Source organism: Mustela lutreola, chromosome 7 (genome assembly GCF_030435805.1).
Source record: "Mustela lutreola isolate mMusLut2 chromosome 7, mMusLut2.pri, whole genome shotgun sequence".
NCBI lineage: Eukaryota > Metazoa > Chordata > Mammalia > Carnivora > Mustelidae > Mustela > Mustela lutreola.
Genome location: NC_081296.1, coordinates 68,899,410 through 68,915,851, shown reverse-complemented (window position 1 = coordinate 68,915,851; position 16,442 = coordinate 68,899,410). Strand labels below are relative to the sequence as shown.

Here is a 16,442-nt window from a genome sequence, read left to right as displayed (position 1 = left end):
CATTCTCCCACAGTCACCTCCACCTGCCCACAGAAGCATGGGACCCACTCCTGGAATCACTCCTGTCCAAGAAAGCTGTATCCTCCTCTCTCCAAGCCCTGCTCCCCACAGCCCTCTCACCCTATACACAACCTGCTCTCTGTGGGGTTCTGGGTCCACCCTCACCTGGTGGTCTCCACAACATCCTTCCTCAGTTGCTGCAGGTATTCTCGGCGCCTGCTGGGTAGGTCGGGGTCCCGGGTGGGGAGATCCCTGTTGGGCTGGAGGCTCCGTGTCCAGTGGAAGTTCTGAAGTCGTTCAGCCCTTTCTCTCCGGAGGGTCTCAATCGTTTGTTTTTGCCTGAGACGAAATGTGACTGATTCACTGAAACTGGCCCTGAATGCCCTCCTCCATCTTAAGATCTACCTCTGATCCCCAGAAGATTCCAGAGCTTAGCGGGGGAAAACGGTATAGCCAGCTATTAGCCTTTTCTGATTCTCCTCCAGCCCACCTCTCGCCATTGCCCGCCAGGCTGGGGGCCCTTACCGGGCATAGAGCTCCTCCCAGGTGGACCGCACAGGCTCTTCAGCAGTGAGCGCCTCCCCTGTCCCACTCTGCAGCACCTGCAGCAGGGCATCTGCCTCCCCAAAGCCGCGGTGCAGTTTTGCTTCTGTGAGTTCCATGCTGAGTGAGAGGTTCTGGGCCCCAGATTGCAGGGGGATCTGATCCCGCTGGGACAACTGAGGATCCCGGCTCTGGTCATCAGGAGGTTGTAGGGGCTTCTGTCCCTGCTCTCCAGAGCTCAGATCACATCTGATCTCCAGTGACTCCATCACACCTAGCTCCCCAGGAGAGCCATTCTGAACCCCACACCGAGGAAATTTGTTATGCACTGGGAAGTCCTTCGGGCCATGATGCTGGGGGTCAGGGGCCCTGCACACCTGGGAAGTGGGGCACAGCAGCACCTCAGACTGGCAGGCCTCAGTCGGGCCCAAAGTGGAAGCCTGGAGCCCTGTTGTATCAGTAAACTCGGAGACAGGGCAGGGGCTGAGGGGCTGGAGGCCTCCCCTTGAAGATGGAAAGTCCAGACTGGGCTGTGGCTCCACTGGTAATGCTGGACCCTCACCTCCATTTTCTGTCTTGCTCTCCCATTGACTTGGCCCCCTACTGCTCACTAGGCTGTCCTCTAAGGAAGCCAGGTCCTCTGGCACAAAGCCATCAGCCAGCCTCTGACTTGTGCTCCTCAGTGAGGGTGTTGGCAGTTCTCTTTGGACCAAGGTGGTGGTCCTGGGCTGAAGCTGCTGAGGCAGTTGCCCTAAGAAACAGACTGGGAGTTTGGGGCTCTGTAGTGGGCTGCCTGGGAGGCTCATCTCAAGGAATGACCTGCCATCGCTCCTTTCTAAGGGATTCTTGCCTTCCCCACATGGAACCCCCACTTGCTGGGAGCCACCTGCCTCATCAGTGCTTTGAGAATGATTATCCACTAGAGGCCTGGAGGTGTCAAGGAGGTCTGGGCTGGAGACAAGCTCCTGGTGGCCTTCCAAAGGACATGCTGAGGGGGCTGTGAGTGACAAAGAGTCTGCGGGGAGCCCTAACCCCTGGGTGCTGGCACTAAGCGTGAGGATTGGGGAGGAGGCCCTGTCCACCAAAAACATTCCCATGGTGCCCAGCTCCTTCTTGACCTTAGGATCCCTGACAGACTCCACAGCACTGGGGCAGGGCTCTGGGGATTGGGAGCCACTGAGGCTCAGGCTACCAATAGCCAGGCAGGAGGGATCCTCTGGCTGGGAACTGGGAGGTAGGGAGTCATCAGGAGAAGCCTGAGGGCTCACAGAAGGGAGGTTCTGCCCAAAGTGAGCTTTCTGAAACCTCAAGTGGGATAACGTGGGTGCCGGAAGGCTCTGGGGCCTGCAGTGAGTGCTTTCTTCCTGAAGTTCTGAAGGCGCTGCCATTTTCCATGTCGTTTCCTCTGCCTTTGTCTTCTGAAGTATCCCTGTGACACAGCCCTGCTCTTGAGACATGGTGGGAATATCTGAGCCCAGCACTTCGAGGACCACGTTGACCTCCTGAGGGTTGGCCTCTGGGGCCTGAAGGTGCAGAGGTGGTAAGGCCAGGTCAGTTTGGATGCCCTTGTCCATGGTGGTCTGAGTACAGCCGTCTATCATAAGGGCCTGTGTCACCTCATCTGGGATCTCCCTCTTGATGTTCTGTTCTTTTTCAGCCACACCTGGCTGGGAAAGACTTCCCAACAGCTCTGAGGTGCTGTGCAGCAGTTGTGAGAGGTGGAGAGACAGATTATGCATGCTGGTCCAGGAGACCAGACCAGAGCCTGGCACTGCATTGGCTTCTGGCTGAGCAGAGAGGTCGGTGGAGCTCCAGCGGAGACTGCACCCCATGGTCTGTGTGCCCTGCTCCAAGGTGCCCATCCTGGACGGTCCCACAGGACCACCTGCCTCTGATGGACACAGCAGCGTAATCTCATCTACTGAACCTGCAGCACTCCCTTCAGCCAAGAGAGGCTCCCTCCTCAGCCAGCCTGCTTCATCAGGGGTTCCCAGGAACTGCGCTCTCTTGTCAGGACCCTTACTGGCGGTTGCTCCCTCAGGGCTCTTCAGGATGTGGAGGTTCCCCAAAGCAAATGAGGAGCCCCATACTTCCCAGGCCTCACGTGAACCCTGGGCATTTCCCACACTGTGTGGGCTCGACAGGTCCCGGGCATTGGCAGAGGTGCTGAGGTGGGAGGAGAGTGGAGAGTTCTGGTGTTCTAGGCCATTGTCCATGCTTGAACAATGGGCCATGTTTGATGGTATCAGGCTCTGGGGTGTCTGGCCAGAGGAGACATCCACTGCATTGCCAAACACATACTGCTTCCAGCCGATCTGCACAGGCCCCTCTGGATAGGATAGGATGTAGGGATGGATGTCACTGGAGTCAAAGTGTAACATTCCTTTGTCTGCCTTAGAGTGCCACTTTTCTGGCCTGGCCTGGCTACCCAGTCTCTCTGGACTTTCCTTCCAGGTCTCTTCCAGGGTACTAGATGTCCAACTGGTCATGAAATCAGGGGTTGGCATGCAAGAGAGAGCTGATGACCTTGGGTAAGGAGGGGTGGCAGGTTTGGGGGGCCCGTGGTCAGCAGTGCTATTGTCCAAGTTAGATGGGGCTCTCTGACCGCAGCCCTCAGCTTTCAGAGATGTTCTCACTGCTGAATTACCTGAGAAATAGTCCCTGGTATGTGGAAACCACAATCTGTTAGGCTCCTGTGTATATTCATCTGTGGGGGAAGGAGGCTCCACACTCATGTTCAGCTCCAGAAGAGACCGGGAAGAGCTGACCACAGAGAACTGTGGTCTGAGGGAGGACCTAGAGTGTTTGGGGCCAGAGACGACTGCAATCACAGGAAGTGAGCCCCTGCTTGGGGGAGCTGGCTGCTCTGTGCCAGAGGCAGGCAGGCCAGGGCTCGGGGGTGTGGGCTGTGGGGCTTCACTTTGCTCCAAAGGCATGCTAGTTGAGTCTTTGAAGCCCGATGAAAGCTTAGACACAGAGGCCTTGGCTACACATGCCTCCTCTCTGCCTGCATCTCTAATCTGACAGCTGTCTAAGCCAACTTCATGAGAAGGCTGAGAATTCCTGCCCTGGGCAGGCTCTTTACCACAACCTGAAGCCTGATCTCTCTGCTGCTCTTCCTCCTCCCAGGGCCCATCAGCTTGCTGCCTGCAGATGTGTTTTAACTTTGCTACAAACGTGGCTTTGGGATCCAAGCCACTGTGATCTCTGGACTTAGTGGAAAGTTGTGGCTTTTCTGGAAGGCATTGGATTGCATTTCCTAAATATCCATGCTGTGGTTCCCCCAGAAGCTCACTCTCAACAGGCCCTTCACTTAAATCCAGGGTGTGGTGTCTCTCAGTTGTTAAAGGTGGTTCTGGTTTGGTTTGAGACTCTTGTTTACTCTGGTCACCTCCAGAGCTGTCCAGAAACATCCTCAGTGGCTCAGACCATGTGCCTGCAGAGGAAAAGGCAGCCTCAAGCTCTGTGCTGGCTTTCTTCTCAGCATCCTTTTTCTCAGGATACTCTACCAACCTTGAGCTTCCATCAGCCACTGAGTGGCTCAGTGAATTTGTCCCAACATGAGATACAGAAGGGGAGCTGTCCCCTTGAGCCATAGATAGGACAGCAGTAGAAGGCTCCAGAGTGCTGTCCCCTTGAGCCATAGATAGGACAGAAGTAGAAGGCTCCAGAGTGCTGCTGTCTGTTGGCCCTATTTCTCTATGAATGCCTTTGGGCTCAAGACCAGGTGCCAAGAGCACTTCAAGTTCCCCAGCATAGCTCTCTCCTCTCTCATCCATTCCACAGGCTCTGGAAGGCACTATGCAGGGTGGCTGGAGAGTTTGTGGGGCAGCCTTGGAACTCTCCTTTCCCAGGTCACCATCCCTATGACATGGTAAAGTGGAGGGTAGTGAGAAACAGGCAAGAGAAGTGACAGGTTGAGGATTGCAAGGAGTTGTTCTGCTGTCTTCCTGTCCCCCAGATGCACTAAGAGTCCTGCTGCTTTCAATGTTCCCTAAGAAGACAACACAAAAGGAAGTCTGCTGTGGGCACCTGCACTGGGCCTGCTCCTGAACTCCCCCAGGACCCAAACTAGGTCTTTGATCTGGCAATGGAGTCAGTCTGGGACGCTCGCTGCCAGCACTGTGGGCTTCTGCCAGCCCACAACCAACATTCTCCTTCCACTTCACACACTGCTGCGAGGCAGCTTCTGGTGCAACACTCCTCAGGACTCTAGACAGGATGGTAGCCTGTCTGGGATTTGACTCCCCTTCTTCTAAGCCAGTGGAAGCCTCAAGGCATTTCCCGTGGTCCAGGGTATGCACTGAGAGGCTGACAGAATTCTGAACATCACAGGTCACAAGCTGACTTTCAAAATAGGTTGTTTTTCCTCCCTGTGCAGCCACTAAAAAATTACCTGAACCTCCCCCACAAGTGGTATCTAGAATTCTAGGATCTTGATGCACTGGGCTGCACTCCTGACCATCAGGGCGCACGGCCCCTGCAGTCTCCCATGGAGCTAACTGGTTTCCCCCGTGCGGAATCATGCCAGGGTCGTCATTAGGGGCCCAAGAAAAGGGAGCCACTACTTCCTCTGATATTTCCCTCCTGTCCTCCATAACTGTTGACGGAAAGCTGCCTGAGCCCACAGGATCAGAAGAGGAAGGTGTTCGGGGTGCTTTCTTCTTTTTCTCTGTGATTTCAGAACAAGAGTGACACAGAAACCGTTCACCAGTTCCCAGAAAATGTCTCAGTTCTCCAGCACAATGGCTTTTGCCTAGAGTTGGGGCTGCATGGGAAGAAGTCTGTGAGGGATGCCAGGGCCCTGTTTTAGTCTCCATGTTGGGTGGATGTTGAAAGCTGTCTTCAGGGAGGGGTGTGGCCTGAGGAACTTCCCTCTCATTAGTCAACAGATGTCCTGATGTAGCAGAGAGAGATGCCACATGAAATCCTTGTGCTTCAGCCTCATTCCCGGTCCTGTCTGACACTAACTGGTCCCTTTGTGGACTCTGAGACCCACCTGGGGGCCCTGAAGAACATTCAGGTCCTAATGAAGTCTGATAGTAAGAAAGAATTTTGTCCTCAGCCCCAAAGTCATGAAGCTGCTTTCCCTGGGCCTTTGCTTGTCTGATCTCCAACATAGCATGGCCCGTGGAAGTATGAGCACAGTGCTGTGGGTGAGGCACCCTTGGCAGGGACACAGGTGCTGAGAAAGGGCCACTAGGAGAACTGAGGTCTTTAGCCTCCTTCTCTGCCTTCTGCCTCACCTGCTGGCCTTGCCTGTTACCCTCTTCTAAGACGCAGTGGGCCTTCTGTTCAAATGGGCTAGAGACCCTATTCAGAGAACTGGTTCTTTCTGTTTCTCTTTGTACAGCTTCCTCAGCTTCAGAAACAAAACCCTCTCTGGGACTCAAACCCATTGAGATGCTTCTGAGGTCCTCTCCTTGGTCTTGGGTAATTGCTGATCTGTGGCCCTCTGCCAGCAGGGGAATGCTCTCTGATACATGGGATTGACCATGAGATTCCATGGCTGTGGATGTCACAGACCCACACCAAGCAGAGTGTACCAAGGAGGAGCCCCCTCTAACATTTCCCTGGGGACTGTGGCTTTGGAGCTCTCCACTCAGATTCTGACACCCTGCTCCAGTTACCAAGGCACTGTCAGACATTTTCAACATTGTGGGATCCAGCACATAGTCAACTGAAGAGATGCTTACAGTATCACGTGCATGAAGACAGTCTCTTGGCAGCCTTGGACAATTCAAGGACAAGGTACTGCTCAGGTCTCCATGAGGAACTGCAGAGGAGTCTCGCCAACTCAGCACTGGGCCAATCTCCTGGCTGGAAGATATACCCATACAATGCCAGCTTGGGCTACAAAGTTTCTGAGTTGACAAGATCACTGTGTTTTCCTCTTGTAGGCTCCCTCCACTTCGCACAGCCATCTCCTCAACTCTGCCTTGAACTTTGGGTTCCTCTTGCTTACAACTACTTATATATTTGGCAACTTGGCTTTCCCAAAAACTTTCCACAACTTCCAGTTCCTCAAGACTTCCCAAGCCACAGGGCTGTCCTCTGGAGCTTGCAGATGCATTCCCTGCTTTGGCCTCCTTCTTAGAAGACATCTTGGGGCTCAGTTGCAATGGCAGAGCACCAGCCAATGCCTTGGTTCTTGGATCAGCACAAATGCCTGCGAACACTCTACCAGCTGTACATGTCCCTACATCACCAAATGTGTCCCGGGAGGGTGTGTCTAATACAGTTAGGAGAGTGTGCTCTTTCGCAAACTTGTCTTCTACACATTCTCTTGACTTGAAGGGGTACAAGGTGGTTTTCTCGACCCAGGGACCTTTCCCAATGCTACTGTTAACCTCCATTTCTCCAGCTGTGTTATCCCTAAAGGTAACATCATCTCTCTGTTTTGGAGATGGTTGATCCTTCAAAAACATGTGGTTTCCAAAGCTGCCTGGCCTCAGGACATAGTCAGCCATCTCCTGGTCCCTCCAGTCCTGGAACACAAACTCTTTTTTGACTCCCGGTGAGTGAGAAGCATTTGGCTTGTTATTCTGCTTGGATTCAATTTCCAAGATGCCACTTTCCAGCTGCATTACACTCCTGATTAGCCTGGCCATTTCATCAGCATTGTTGACTCTTTTATTTTGTTTCTTTTCAGAAGGTTCTTCTTTAGGGCTTAACATTACTTGTGACCTTCCAGGGCCCTTACATTCACTCAGTTTTTTTTCCTGAGAGCATGTAACTGACTGGAATCTTTCATATGTAGACTCTGTCTGTGGAAGCTTAAACTCTTTTGAGTGGCCTTTGGAATAGAGAGCTTTCCCAAGAAGCCCAGATTCATTCTTCCTCTCAGCCTTGTGAGCTAGACTCTCATCCGGGGCCATCATGTTTGGGCTACTTACTCTATGATGTACTGATCTGGACTGCAAAGAAATAGCAGTTTCCCCCAGCCTGTCCTTGTCAAGGGCTAAATTGATGGTTTCATAGATGAAATCGGACCTGGCCCCAGAAGGAAACTGTCTGTTCATATCAAAGGCCTGAGTCTGCCTTAGGACTACATCATGATCCTGCTCTTCTTCCTCATCTGCCTCAGACTCACAAATAAGGAGAGGCTTCCTAGACCTAGAACGGCTTGAGCAAACATTGCAGTAGGACTGTACAGTGGCCTTTTCTCCCTCCTTGTGCTCTGAAAGGCTGTGCTCATTTAAAATTCCAACTTGATTTTCAAATTCACATACTCCTGTGCTAGTAGATGAAAGAAAATGTCTGTTCTGAGCAACAAAAAAATAAACTGAATTATGGCTTTCTTCTTCAATATTACCAGGGCCCTGCCCTCTTTCTCTGCTAACTTCCTTGGTGTTCAGATCAAATGGCCTCCCTGTTGTAACCTGCTGAGATGAGGCAATCTTGGAATTCTGGTTTTGTAATAGCACTGGCCAATTATTCTTCAAATAAATATTTTGGAGAACCTGATGGTCATGACCAAAGCCCCAGGCTTCTCTTGGGGGTGGGGAAGGCACTCTTGATTCTCTGCAAGCCGGGATCTCTAAGGCAGTTTCTGTCAGGGCATCCCGGCTTTTGGTCACATAGAATGTCTCCAAGGGAGGTGGCTTTAAGGAAGACAGGAATGGATTCCAGGTGGCAGAGTGAGGGTACCGCTTTGGACCTGACGCAAATGAAATGCTTGGGTGTCTTCCAACCACTTCCCTGGAGCTCTCCTGATAGTCTACCTTCTCTTCCTGAAGGCATGGGTAGCCACTGGGACTGAACTGCCCCTCCTGGCCTGCACTATTCTCCCTAAGAGAACCCCAGCCCTGGGGCAAGTGGTTTTTAGTGGCTATGGAGACATGACCATGACAAAGGCTCCTCTGGAAAAAGTATTCATCAGAGGAAGTGATCAGTTGAGGTTTCCCACTACTGTGAGAAGACTCTTCCAAGCTGTTCTGCTTGGCTTCACATGCTTCAGTCATAGAGTTTGCTATCTTGTTTCCTGCAAAGACTGGTGCATTTGTAATTCCAGAAGTCAATGATTCTACATCGGCTGAGTAAGTTCCACTATGACTCACCTCTTTCTCTCTAGTTATAAAGGAATCTGAAGTCCCTTTTAACTCAGCACTCAAACTGTCCTGTTCTTTCTCTGCTCTCAAACATCTAATTTTGGATAAATGGATAGGAAGGTTGTTGAAATCCAGACTACTTGATACCCCAGAACCAACTGGCAATAGAGTATCTGTTTCTTTGCCAGAAGCTTGGGTCAAGGAGACAGAGTCTTCTTCGAGGGAGGAGAAAGCTGGCCTGGATTCTCTAACAGCCTCCAACACAGGATGGGACAGTTCAAGGAGGTACTTTTGCTGAAGGGCAGCCCAGTCCCTCTCCTGGGCGCTGCCTACATGAGGACTATTCACCCAAACTGCCTCTGTGGCAGCCAAAATGCTTGGCACACTGGAGTTGTTGGATACTTCAGGGTTGGCCTCCTGGGCTGTGTCAGAGATACCTTTGGTCCGAAAGATGCCAGCAACTCGTGGCTGAAGAAGCCTGTAAGACCCCCAGAGTGACAGCCTAGAAGTATCAGAAGCAGGGATTGCGTACATGCTGCTTACATGGCCGGGCAGCTCAGCACCACCTCGGGGCAGTTTGGAGCTGTAGGGCAGGAGTGTTTCTGCCCCTTGTGGCTTTAGTTCTTCCATATTTTGCCAATTTCCAGGCTTCTCCCATCCACAGGGCTGAGATTCCTGGACCTCAGGACTTGGACATAAAGAACCCACTATTCCTGAGGGGCTGCTGGAATTGATCTTAGAGTCACAGGAAAACCAGGAATCCATGGACAACAGAGGGCTCCCTCTTGAAAGCTGCAGGCCTTGGAGTACATTTGCCTGTTCAGGGGAGCTTGCCTCCATCTCTGACTCAGGTTGCTCACAGCGGGGCTGGGGTGGGGGCCCAAGGTAAAATGAACTGCTCCCTGGCAGGATGGCATCCAGCCTGGCTTCTGTTCCATGGTGGATGGGACCAAGGTTGTACATTGCCTCCTGGTCGGCTGTGGGCAGACTGGAGGTCTGTAGGTGCCAAAAAGTCTCTGTGGGCATCTCATCCGCTGAACTAAAGAAAGGCTCCTCTTGCTGATCTTCCCTCAGTTCCTCCTGGGCATCAAGCAAGCTATCCAGGGAAAAGCTCCTTTGAGTTTGGGTGAATAGTCCACTGTTTGAGGATGCGGTGAAGCCCCTTACAGAGGCTCTCACTCTGACCCTACGGTGGCCATGGCCATTGGGAAGATAACTACTCCTTGGGCTGTCTGGTGGGCTCTCATACCCCTTCTCAGCCAGTGAGTCCTCAGATATTTGGCCATCCTCACTTTCGGAGTTCTCTGGCTCTGGGAGATCCTGTTCTTTCTCCTGGGGGTCCTCTGGCTTTAGCGGTTTCATTAGGGCTTTGGTGTAGACACAAGAGAGAGAATCCACAGAGTAACTGCTATCTACATCAGATAAATCACCATCTTTCTCTCTTATGTGGTCCACGCTTGGGCTGAAATCTGTGAGTGAGGATGTGGAGTCTGGATCTCCCACAATGTGTTGCCCCCTCAAAGGGCTGCCAGGAAGCAAAAAGGAGGACTTTTGACTTTTGACCATAACCCTCTGCTGCTTTTTGGATGCCCTGGTTGGAGGTGGTGGTTTGGATTCCACCCAGAAAGTCTTGGCTGCCTTTCCATGCCCAGATGCCTGTTTGGGTCCACGGGGACATGAGGAAATGCAACAGGCTCCCTTATAAGTCTTGTGGGTCCCAAGGTTCCCTTCTTTTTGCCACCTTGCTTGTGTGTGGTCAGGGTCTGCTGGTTCCCTACCCCTCCTGGTACAGGTGTAAGGGGTGAGTGCATCTGGCTCATCCCTTGGCTTTAGCTTGTAGGCTGAATGATCCAGAGATGTTAGGCTCTGGGACACCATCCAACAGGGCTGCTTACCCACTCTTTCCATTTCCTGGATGCTGGTAGATTCAGAACTCACAGTGAGGGCGGTGCCTGACGCTGAGGTTCCTTTCCTTGCCAAGGCCCCTTTAGCAATGCAGAGATGCCCCTTGCCTGAGGAATAGAGGGCATTCTTACTGAAGTATCCTGTCCTTGGAGGGTAAGAAGCAGCCTGGGGCAAATATTCTTCTGATGGAATTTTTTCTGATATTTGGTCAGTAGGATCAGGCATAGGAGGTAACACGGTGGAGGGGTCCCGATTCAGGAAAATACTGTGGAGAAAGGAAAGCCAGTTCAGAAAATAAAAGGTCCCTATTTCCTACTCACAGAGGGAATATAAAGTCCCATTTAGTTTGCTCTACAAGAGGTTAACGACTAGGCCAATGTCACTGACCCTCTAGCCTTTGAGGTCAGAGAAAAGCTCTACAGGTACAAAAAGCACCTGTGGACTACAGTCTTGGCTTCAAAGAGGCCCAGCTATACTCTGTCACTCAAATTCTTTATCTTATAAAAGGACTGAACCAAATCTGAATCTAAACATGCCTTTAGGGAAAACTTCCATTAATAGTCAATATGAGGAACAGAGGAATAATCTAAATGATACTGCAAGGAATCAAACAGGCAAATCTATGAAGTGGCATATTCTACAGAACTGATCCACTTTTAACAAAGCAATGATATGAAGAAATAAAAATGAAACCAAAAGAATTATAAGGAACTTAAAAGGTCCCATGCAGTATATGAACCCTACTTGTATCTTAATTTGAACAACTGTAAATATTTTTGAGGAAATCAGAGAAATTGGATATGGCCCAGGTTTTAGATTATATTGAATAACTGATCTTAATTTGTTAGGTGAACAATGACAATGTGATTATAAGAAACGTCCTTGTTTTTTAGAAATCACACGATGTCTACAAGTTGCTTTAAAAATACTTCATCAGGGGCACCTGGGTGGCTCATTGGGTTAAGCCTCAGCTTGGGTCATGATCTCAGGGTCCTGGGATCGAGCCCTGCATCAGGCTCTCTGTTCAGCAAGGAGCCTGCTTCCCTCCCTCTCTCCTTGCCTCTCTGCCTACTTGTGTTCTATCTCTCTCTCTGTGTCAAATAAATAAAATCTTTAGAAAAAATACTTCATCAGAAAAAGAAAGGAAAGGAAATTAATGCAAGCATGGTAAATCTTGCTAATTGCTGAATGTGGGAGACAGGCATACTATCCTCTCAACTTAGTTTATGTTTGAAAAATTTTAATAAAAAGGCAGAAAAAAAACCCACAAAACCTGCCTAGTACTTGCCTAGTACTCTGAAGACCAGAAAGGTGAGCAAACAGAACCAACAGACATGAACTATAAACATGCTATGGGCAAGACCCCAGCTGGGCCTGGAGGATATAAAGAAGTAGACACAGTCCCCTGCTCCATCATCACCTTGACCGAATGCAAGGAGTAAAGGAGAAAAAAAAAGGAAGATCCCAAATTGGACCCAAGAGTCAGCAAGATAGCCTTCCACTTGCTTACCAGTTGGAAGGTAGGGTCAGGAAGCTTACTTTGGGTGGCAGGACGGGTGGGAGGGAGAAGGAAGAAGCGTGTAGGAACCGAGTCTGGTGTGAGGAGACATGAGATGAAGGGGGTGGCAGAACAGACGGGTGGGAGGGAGAAGGAAGAAGCGTGTAGGAACCGAGTCTGGTGTGAGGAGACATGAGATGAAGGGGGTGGCAGAACAAACACAAAAAGATGTACGTGGATAGCCAGGGTCTAAAGAGCAGGTGAAAAACGAGGCTGAGATTCTTACTTGGAAGATATCACCAAAGCAGCAAGAGTTGCCACTCAGATTAGGAGAAGGTAAAAGCCTGAGTCTTAGATCTCACCTAAGAGAAAGAAGAGTAGTCAAAAGAGGGAAAAGGTAGGGAAAAAAAAAAAAAAAGAGGTGGGAAAAGTGGTGGGGAAGAGAGGAGTAGGCAAATCTTTCCATTTCAGACTGAGAAACTGAGGCCCTGGGAAGTAAAGAACACCTCCTGAGCAACAAGGCTGTAAACCTCGGTCAATGATCTCAGGAGACCACTGTTGGCTGTACCTGTGTAGGTGGGGAAAGTACAGGCTGCAGAGCCTTCGGAGGCTCAAAGAACTGCAACCTGTCCGTCTGCTTCCACGTTGAGGCCCTGGTACCATGGCATCAGTGCTGGGTACCCGGTGTGGGGGCTTTTGGGTGCAGTCATCCTGGATCCAGCACAATGCCGTGTGCCGCTCCAGTCCCTTCTGGGCCTCCAGCAGCCTCTGCTTGCTGATGATTCTCTCTAGCTGGAAGAAGGCCTTTCTTCGCCGGATGTCCCGCCGTGCTGCCCGAAGTACTTTCCGGCACCCAAATTGCAGTCGCACCTCCCTCTTCTGGCTTCGGACCAGTGGGGATAGTGGAGTCTCAGGATCTGCCTGAAGCCAAGCACCAGGTGGCACACAGGCCTTGAGTTCTTTCTCTGCCACGTGGTCTTGCTGCTGCTGCAAGCCAGCTAGCCAAGTTTCTTCTCTGAAGAGCCACTCCTGCTCTGGGAACCAAAGACACCTGTGAGAGAAAGTCAGCACCTCCCTCCCTGCCTGTGCAGCCTAGACTCAGACAATTCTGGCTGTGGCTGGACATTAATGGAGGCAAAATGCTGGCCAGGCACCCAGCACTTGAGAGCTACCCAGCCCCCTTACCACAGGGCTAGGGAAGGAAGCCCCCAGGCCTTAGCACATGCTGGCGCAGGCAGCAAAGCATGGATAAAATGTGCATGTGAGGAGAGAGCAGGGGGCCCATCACTCTGAGGGGCAGTAAGGAAGCTAGCTTCCTTATTCTTGCTTCTAGCCCCTCATAAGAGCCTCTGGTTTCTAAAAGAGGGGAGAGAACACCTAATACCAAAGATTCCATCATATCACAAAGAAAACAAAGGAGAGAATACAGAAGGATGTGGAAGCATGAAAATGAAGAGATGAGAAGGTGAAGCAGACATGGTGAGCAGTGGGCACCTACTGTCTTTAATTTGCCGGCTGATGTGCGCCTGGTCCAACTCCAGATCCTGCTTGGCTCTAATCTGTCCTGCTAGGATTCGCTGCCTCAAATCCCCCACGTAGTGCTGCTGCTGAATCTGGGCCCTGCGGGGCGCCTCTCCAGCCCTCTGTGGCTGGTGGTCCTCGTCACTCTGCTCTTCCAGCACTCTCCTATCACAGAGGGGCCGGGGTTACCCAAGTGAAATGCAAACCCAGTTCAGGACAAACCAGTGGCAGTCTAAGCCTTCCTGAGAGCCCTGAATTCAACAGAGCAGAGAGGGCTTTGAACTTCTGGCAACTTGGGACACACAGGCATGCTGTCACAGGCAGTTCATGATGTCACAGTGCAGGAGGTGAGAATGGTCTTTAGACTAGCATATTCTTAGACTGTGAATTGACCAGAAACACAGGTTCATTCTGGTTAAGGAAAATGACCAGGAAAGTAAAGCAGCTTTAAAAAACACAAACATTTTGGGGCGCCTGGGTGGCTCAGTTGGTTGGACGACTGCCTTCGGCTCAGGTCATGATCCTGGAGTCCCAGGATCGAGTCCCACATCAGGCTCCCAGCTCCATGGGAAGTCTGCTTCTCCCTCTGACCTTCTCCTCACTCATGTTCTCTCTCACTGTCTCTCTTTCAAATAAATAAATAAAATCTTTAAAAAAAAAAAAAAAAAAAAAAAAAAACACAAACATTTTAATTAAATCAAGAATCTTTGTCCTTTAAAAAAAGAATTAAAAACTTAAAACCTGCTGGAAACAGTAGAACAGAAGCTCCAACAAACACTGTGGGAACACAAAGTCTCCTACATGTTCAGAGATTGTGACTCTATCTCCATTTTATGAAACAGAAACCCTCTGTGAGCTGGGAGTAGGAGACAGCCAATACAGAGAAGAGAGAATTTATATGTACACCACACCTGTGTGTGTGGCTGGAGACCCGGAGGAGAGCTGGTCTTCACTCGAGGGCAGTTCTCAGTGAATGAGCCCAAGAATAGGGTTCAAGAGTTTTAGACTTCTATCATGACTTTCAGAGATACACACTGAAATACTTACTGGTGAAACAGTCTGGGATTTATTTAAACCCAGCTGGGGGAGAACAGGGGAGAGTGGAAAGGGAGTGAGTGAGGATATAAATGAAACAAGATTAGCCATGCTTTGATGACTGGTTGTGTATTTGGAATTGTCCAGAATACAAAGTTTGAAAAGAATTCTAGATTGCAGTCATGCTTTATACTGCAGGTTCCTGTGTGGCCATGGATGAGATACAGTCTTCCTCTGAAGACTGACAGCTTCTACCTGTATGGCTTTTCCCTTGGTCACACATGGCCTCTTTTGCAAGGACCTCACAGCAGGGTCTCTCCATCTCTGTCATTTGGGTTTCTAAAGGAGTCAACTGCATGGGCCTTCTGGGTTGTAGAAATAGGGTGTGACTGGGAGGGATTGGGTTGTAGGAGTAGGGTGTGTCGTGGGCTAACAAAAAAGACCCAATCTGCTCTCCTTTCACCAGCCCTTAGCCTTCATTCCAGTCCCAGGATGCCAAGCCTCTTCAAGGCCCACTTAATGACTTGACACTAGATAGTCTGAGCAGTAGTACTCTAGGGGGTTCATTTACCTGGCTTACATTTACTACTTTGTAGAACAGAATGAAATCACAGAGGCATATCAAAGCAGAGGTCCATAAACAATAGCCTGTGAGCCAAATGTGGTCCACTGCCTGTTTTTGTAAATAAACTGTTATTGGAAAATTCATTCACTTATGTACTATCTAGGCTGCTTGAGGAGCTGCACACAAATTTATGGCCCACAAATACTAAAATACTATCTAGCCCTTTACAGAAAGTTTGCTGCCTCTGTCGTAGAAGAGATTGTGATTTTTTAATACAGCCTTCAGAGGAGAGTGAAGGATAAATGGGGGAGGGGCAGAGTATGGGTAGGAGGTAGCAATCTCTTCCCTGGGAAGGAGGCTATGAGGTGACTCAATCTACAATGGGTCCAAGGACGTGGGACAGGCCCAGATATTGAGTATGCTCTGGGGAAAACTGGTGCTGACTGCTGTGGCCAAAAGGCCAAATACACACAATGGAATGTACAGAAAAGAGGAAAGGCACCCTTTGTCACATGTGAGGCAAAAGACTAGGGACAGCAATTAGGACGAAAACCAGTTAACACCAAACAGTTAGAAAAGGCTGCTGATGGGAAACATTTTGTACATGCATTACTGCTCCAAATTTTGTCTGACCACAGATATGGCTGAATTACAAACATGACCATTAAAGACTCTTAGAAGAACCCATCTAAAGCTCAGAACATCAGATGCAAAGAGCAGGAAGGGCATCTTTATTTTTAATTCCCAGATGGTATTCACAACTTCCTCCTCTCCCTGTCTCCCAAATCCTCATATTCACAATTTGCTTCTCCAGAGTAGACAACTCCCTCTACCCCTCCCCCAGCAGCTAGCCAGTCACCTTCTGCAGACCCAGTGCAGCTTGCTTCCCAGCACCAACAAGACCTGCAAGGGGAAGCTGTTTGGAATGAGCACCAGAGACACAGCACATTCACCCGAGATGCCACATGCCAATAGACTGAAAAACGGCTCCTGAGCTAAGCACATCAGTCAGATGTGCTTTTCCACCCAGAAAACAGGTGGAAAAAAAAAAAAATACCAACCTCGTGTTACACATCTGGGTAGATTATTACTGGCGAGTCTTCAGTTACCTGCCAGCCAAGGACCTTTATCAGATGACTGCCCTTCATCTTGGGTGGCTCCAGCATCTCCCTGCTGCTTGCTGGACTCCACCACATCCTCCCGAACCTTCTCTCCCAGCCCTCCCAGCTGCTTTGAGGCCTGACAGCTTCTGCAGCAATGTGTACTCACTGAGGTGGCAGTGGCAGTAGCAACAGGGTCTCCCAGGCTCTAAGCACTTATCGTC

At 50.3% G+C, this 16,442-nt stretch overlaps 1 protein-coding gene across 7 annotated transcripts in view; it reads right to left on the bottom strand.

Annotated features, from left to right (window-relative positions):
- Window positions 1-16,442, bottom strand: part of STARD9 (StAR related lipid transfer domain containing 9) — a 123,861-nt gene that overhangs the window by 21,500 nt on the left and 85,919 nt on the right. For 6 of the 7 annotated variants that reach the window (XR_009355527.1, XM_059181293.1, XM_059181294.1 and 3 more), the window contains 4 exons: window positions 13,496-13,683; window positions 12,566-13,031; window positions 526-10,764; window positions 166-339 (listed from right to left, as the gene is read on the bottom strand). Coding sequence is in view for 6 of the 7 variants with exons in the window: in XM_059181293.1 (XP_059037276.1) it covers window positions 166-339; window positions 526-10,764; window positions 12,566-13,031; window positions 13,496-13,683 (11,067 nt within the window). In the remaining variant the exon portion in view is untranslated. Of the gene's footprint in view, window positions 1-165; window positions 340-525; window positions 10,765-12,565; window positions 13,032-13,495; window positions 13,684-16,442 lie in introns of those variants that run through there. The other variant, XM_059181299.1, reaches the window with a different exon arrangement.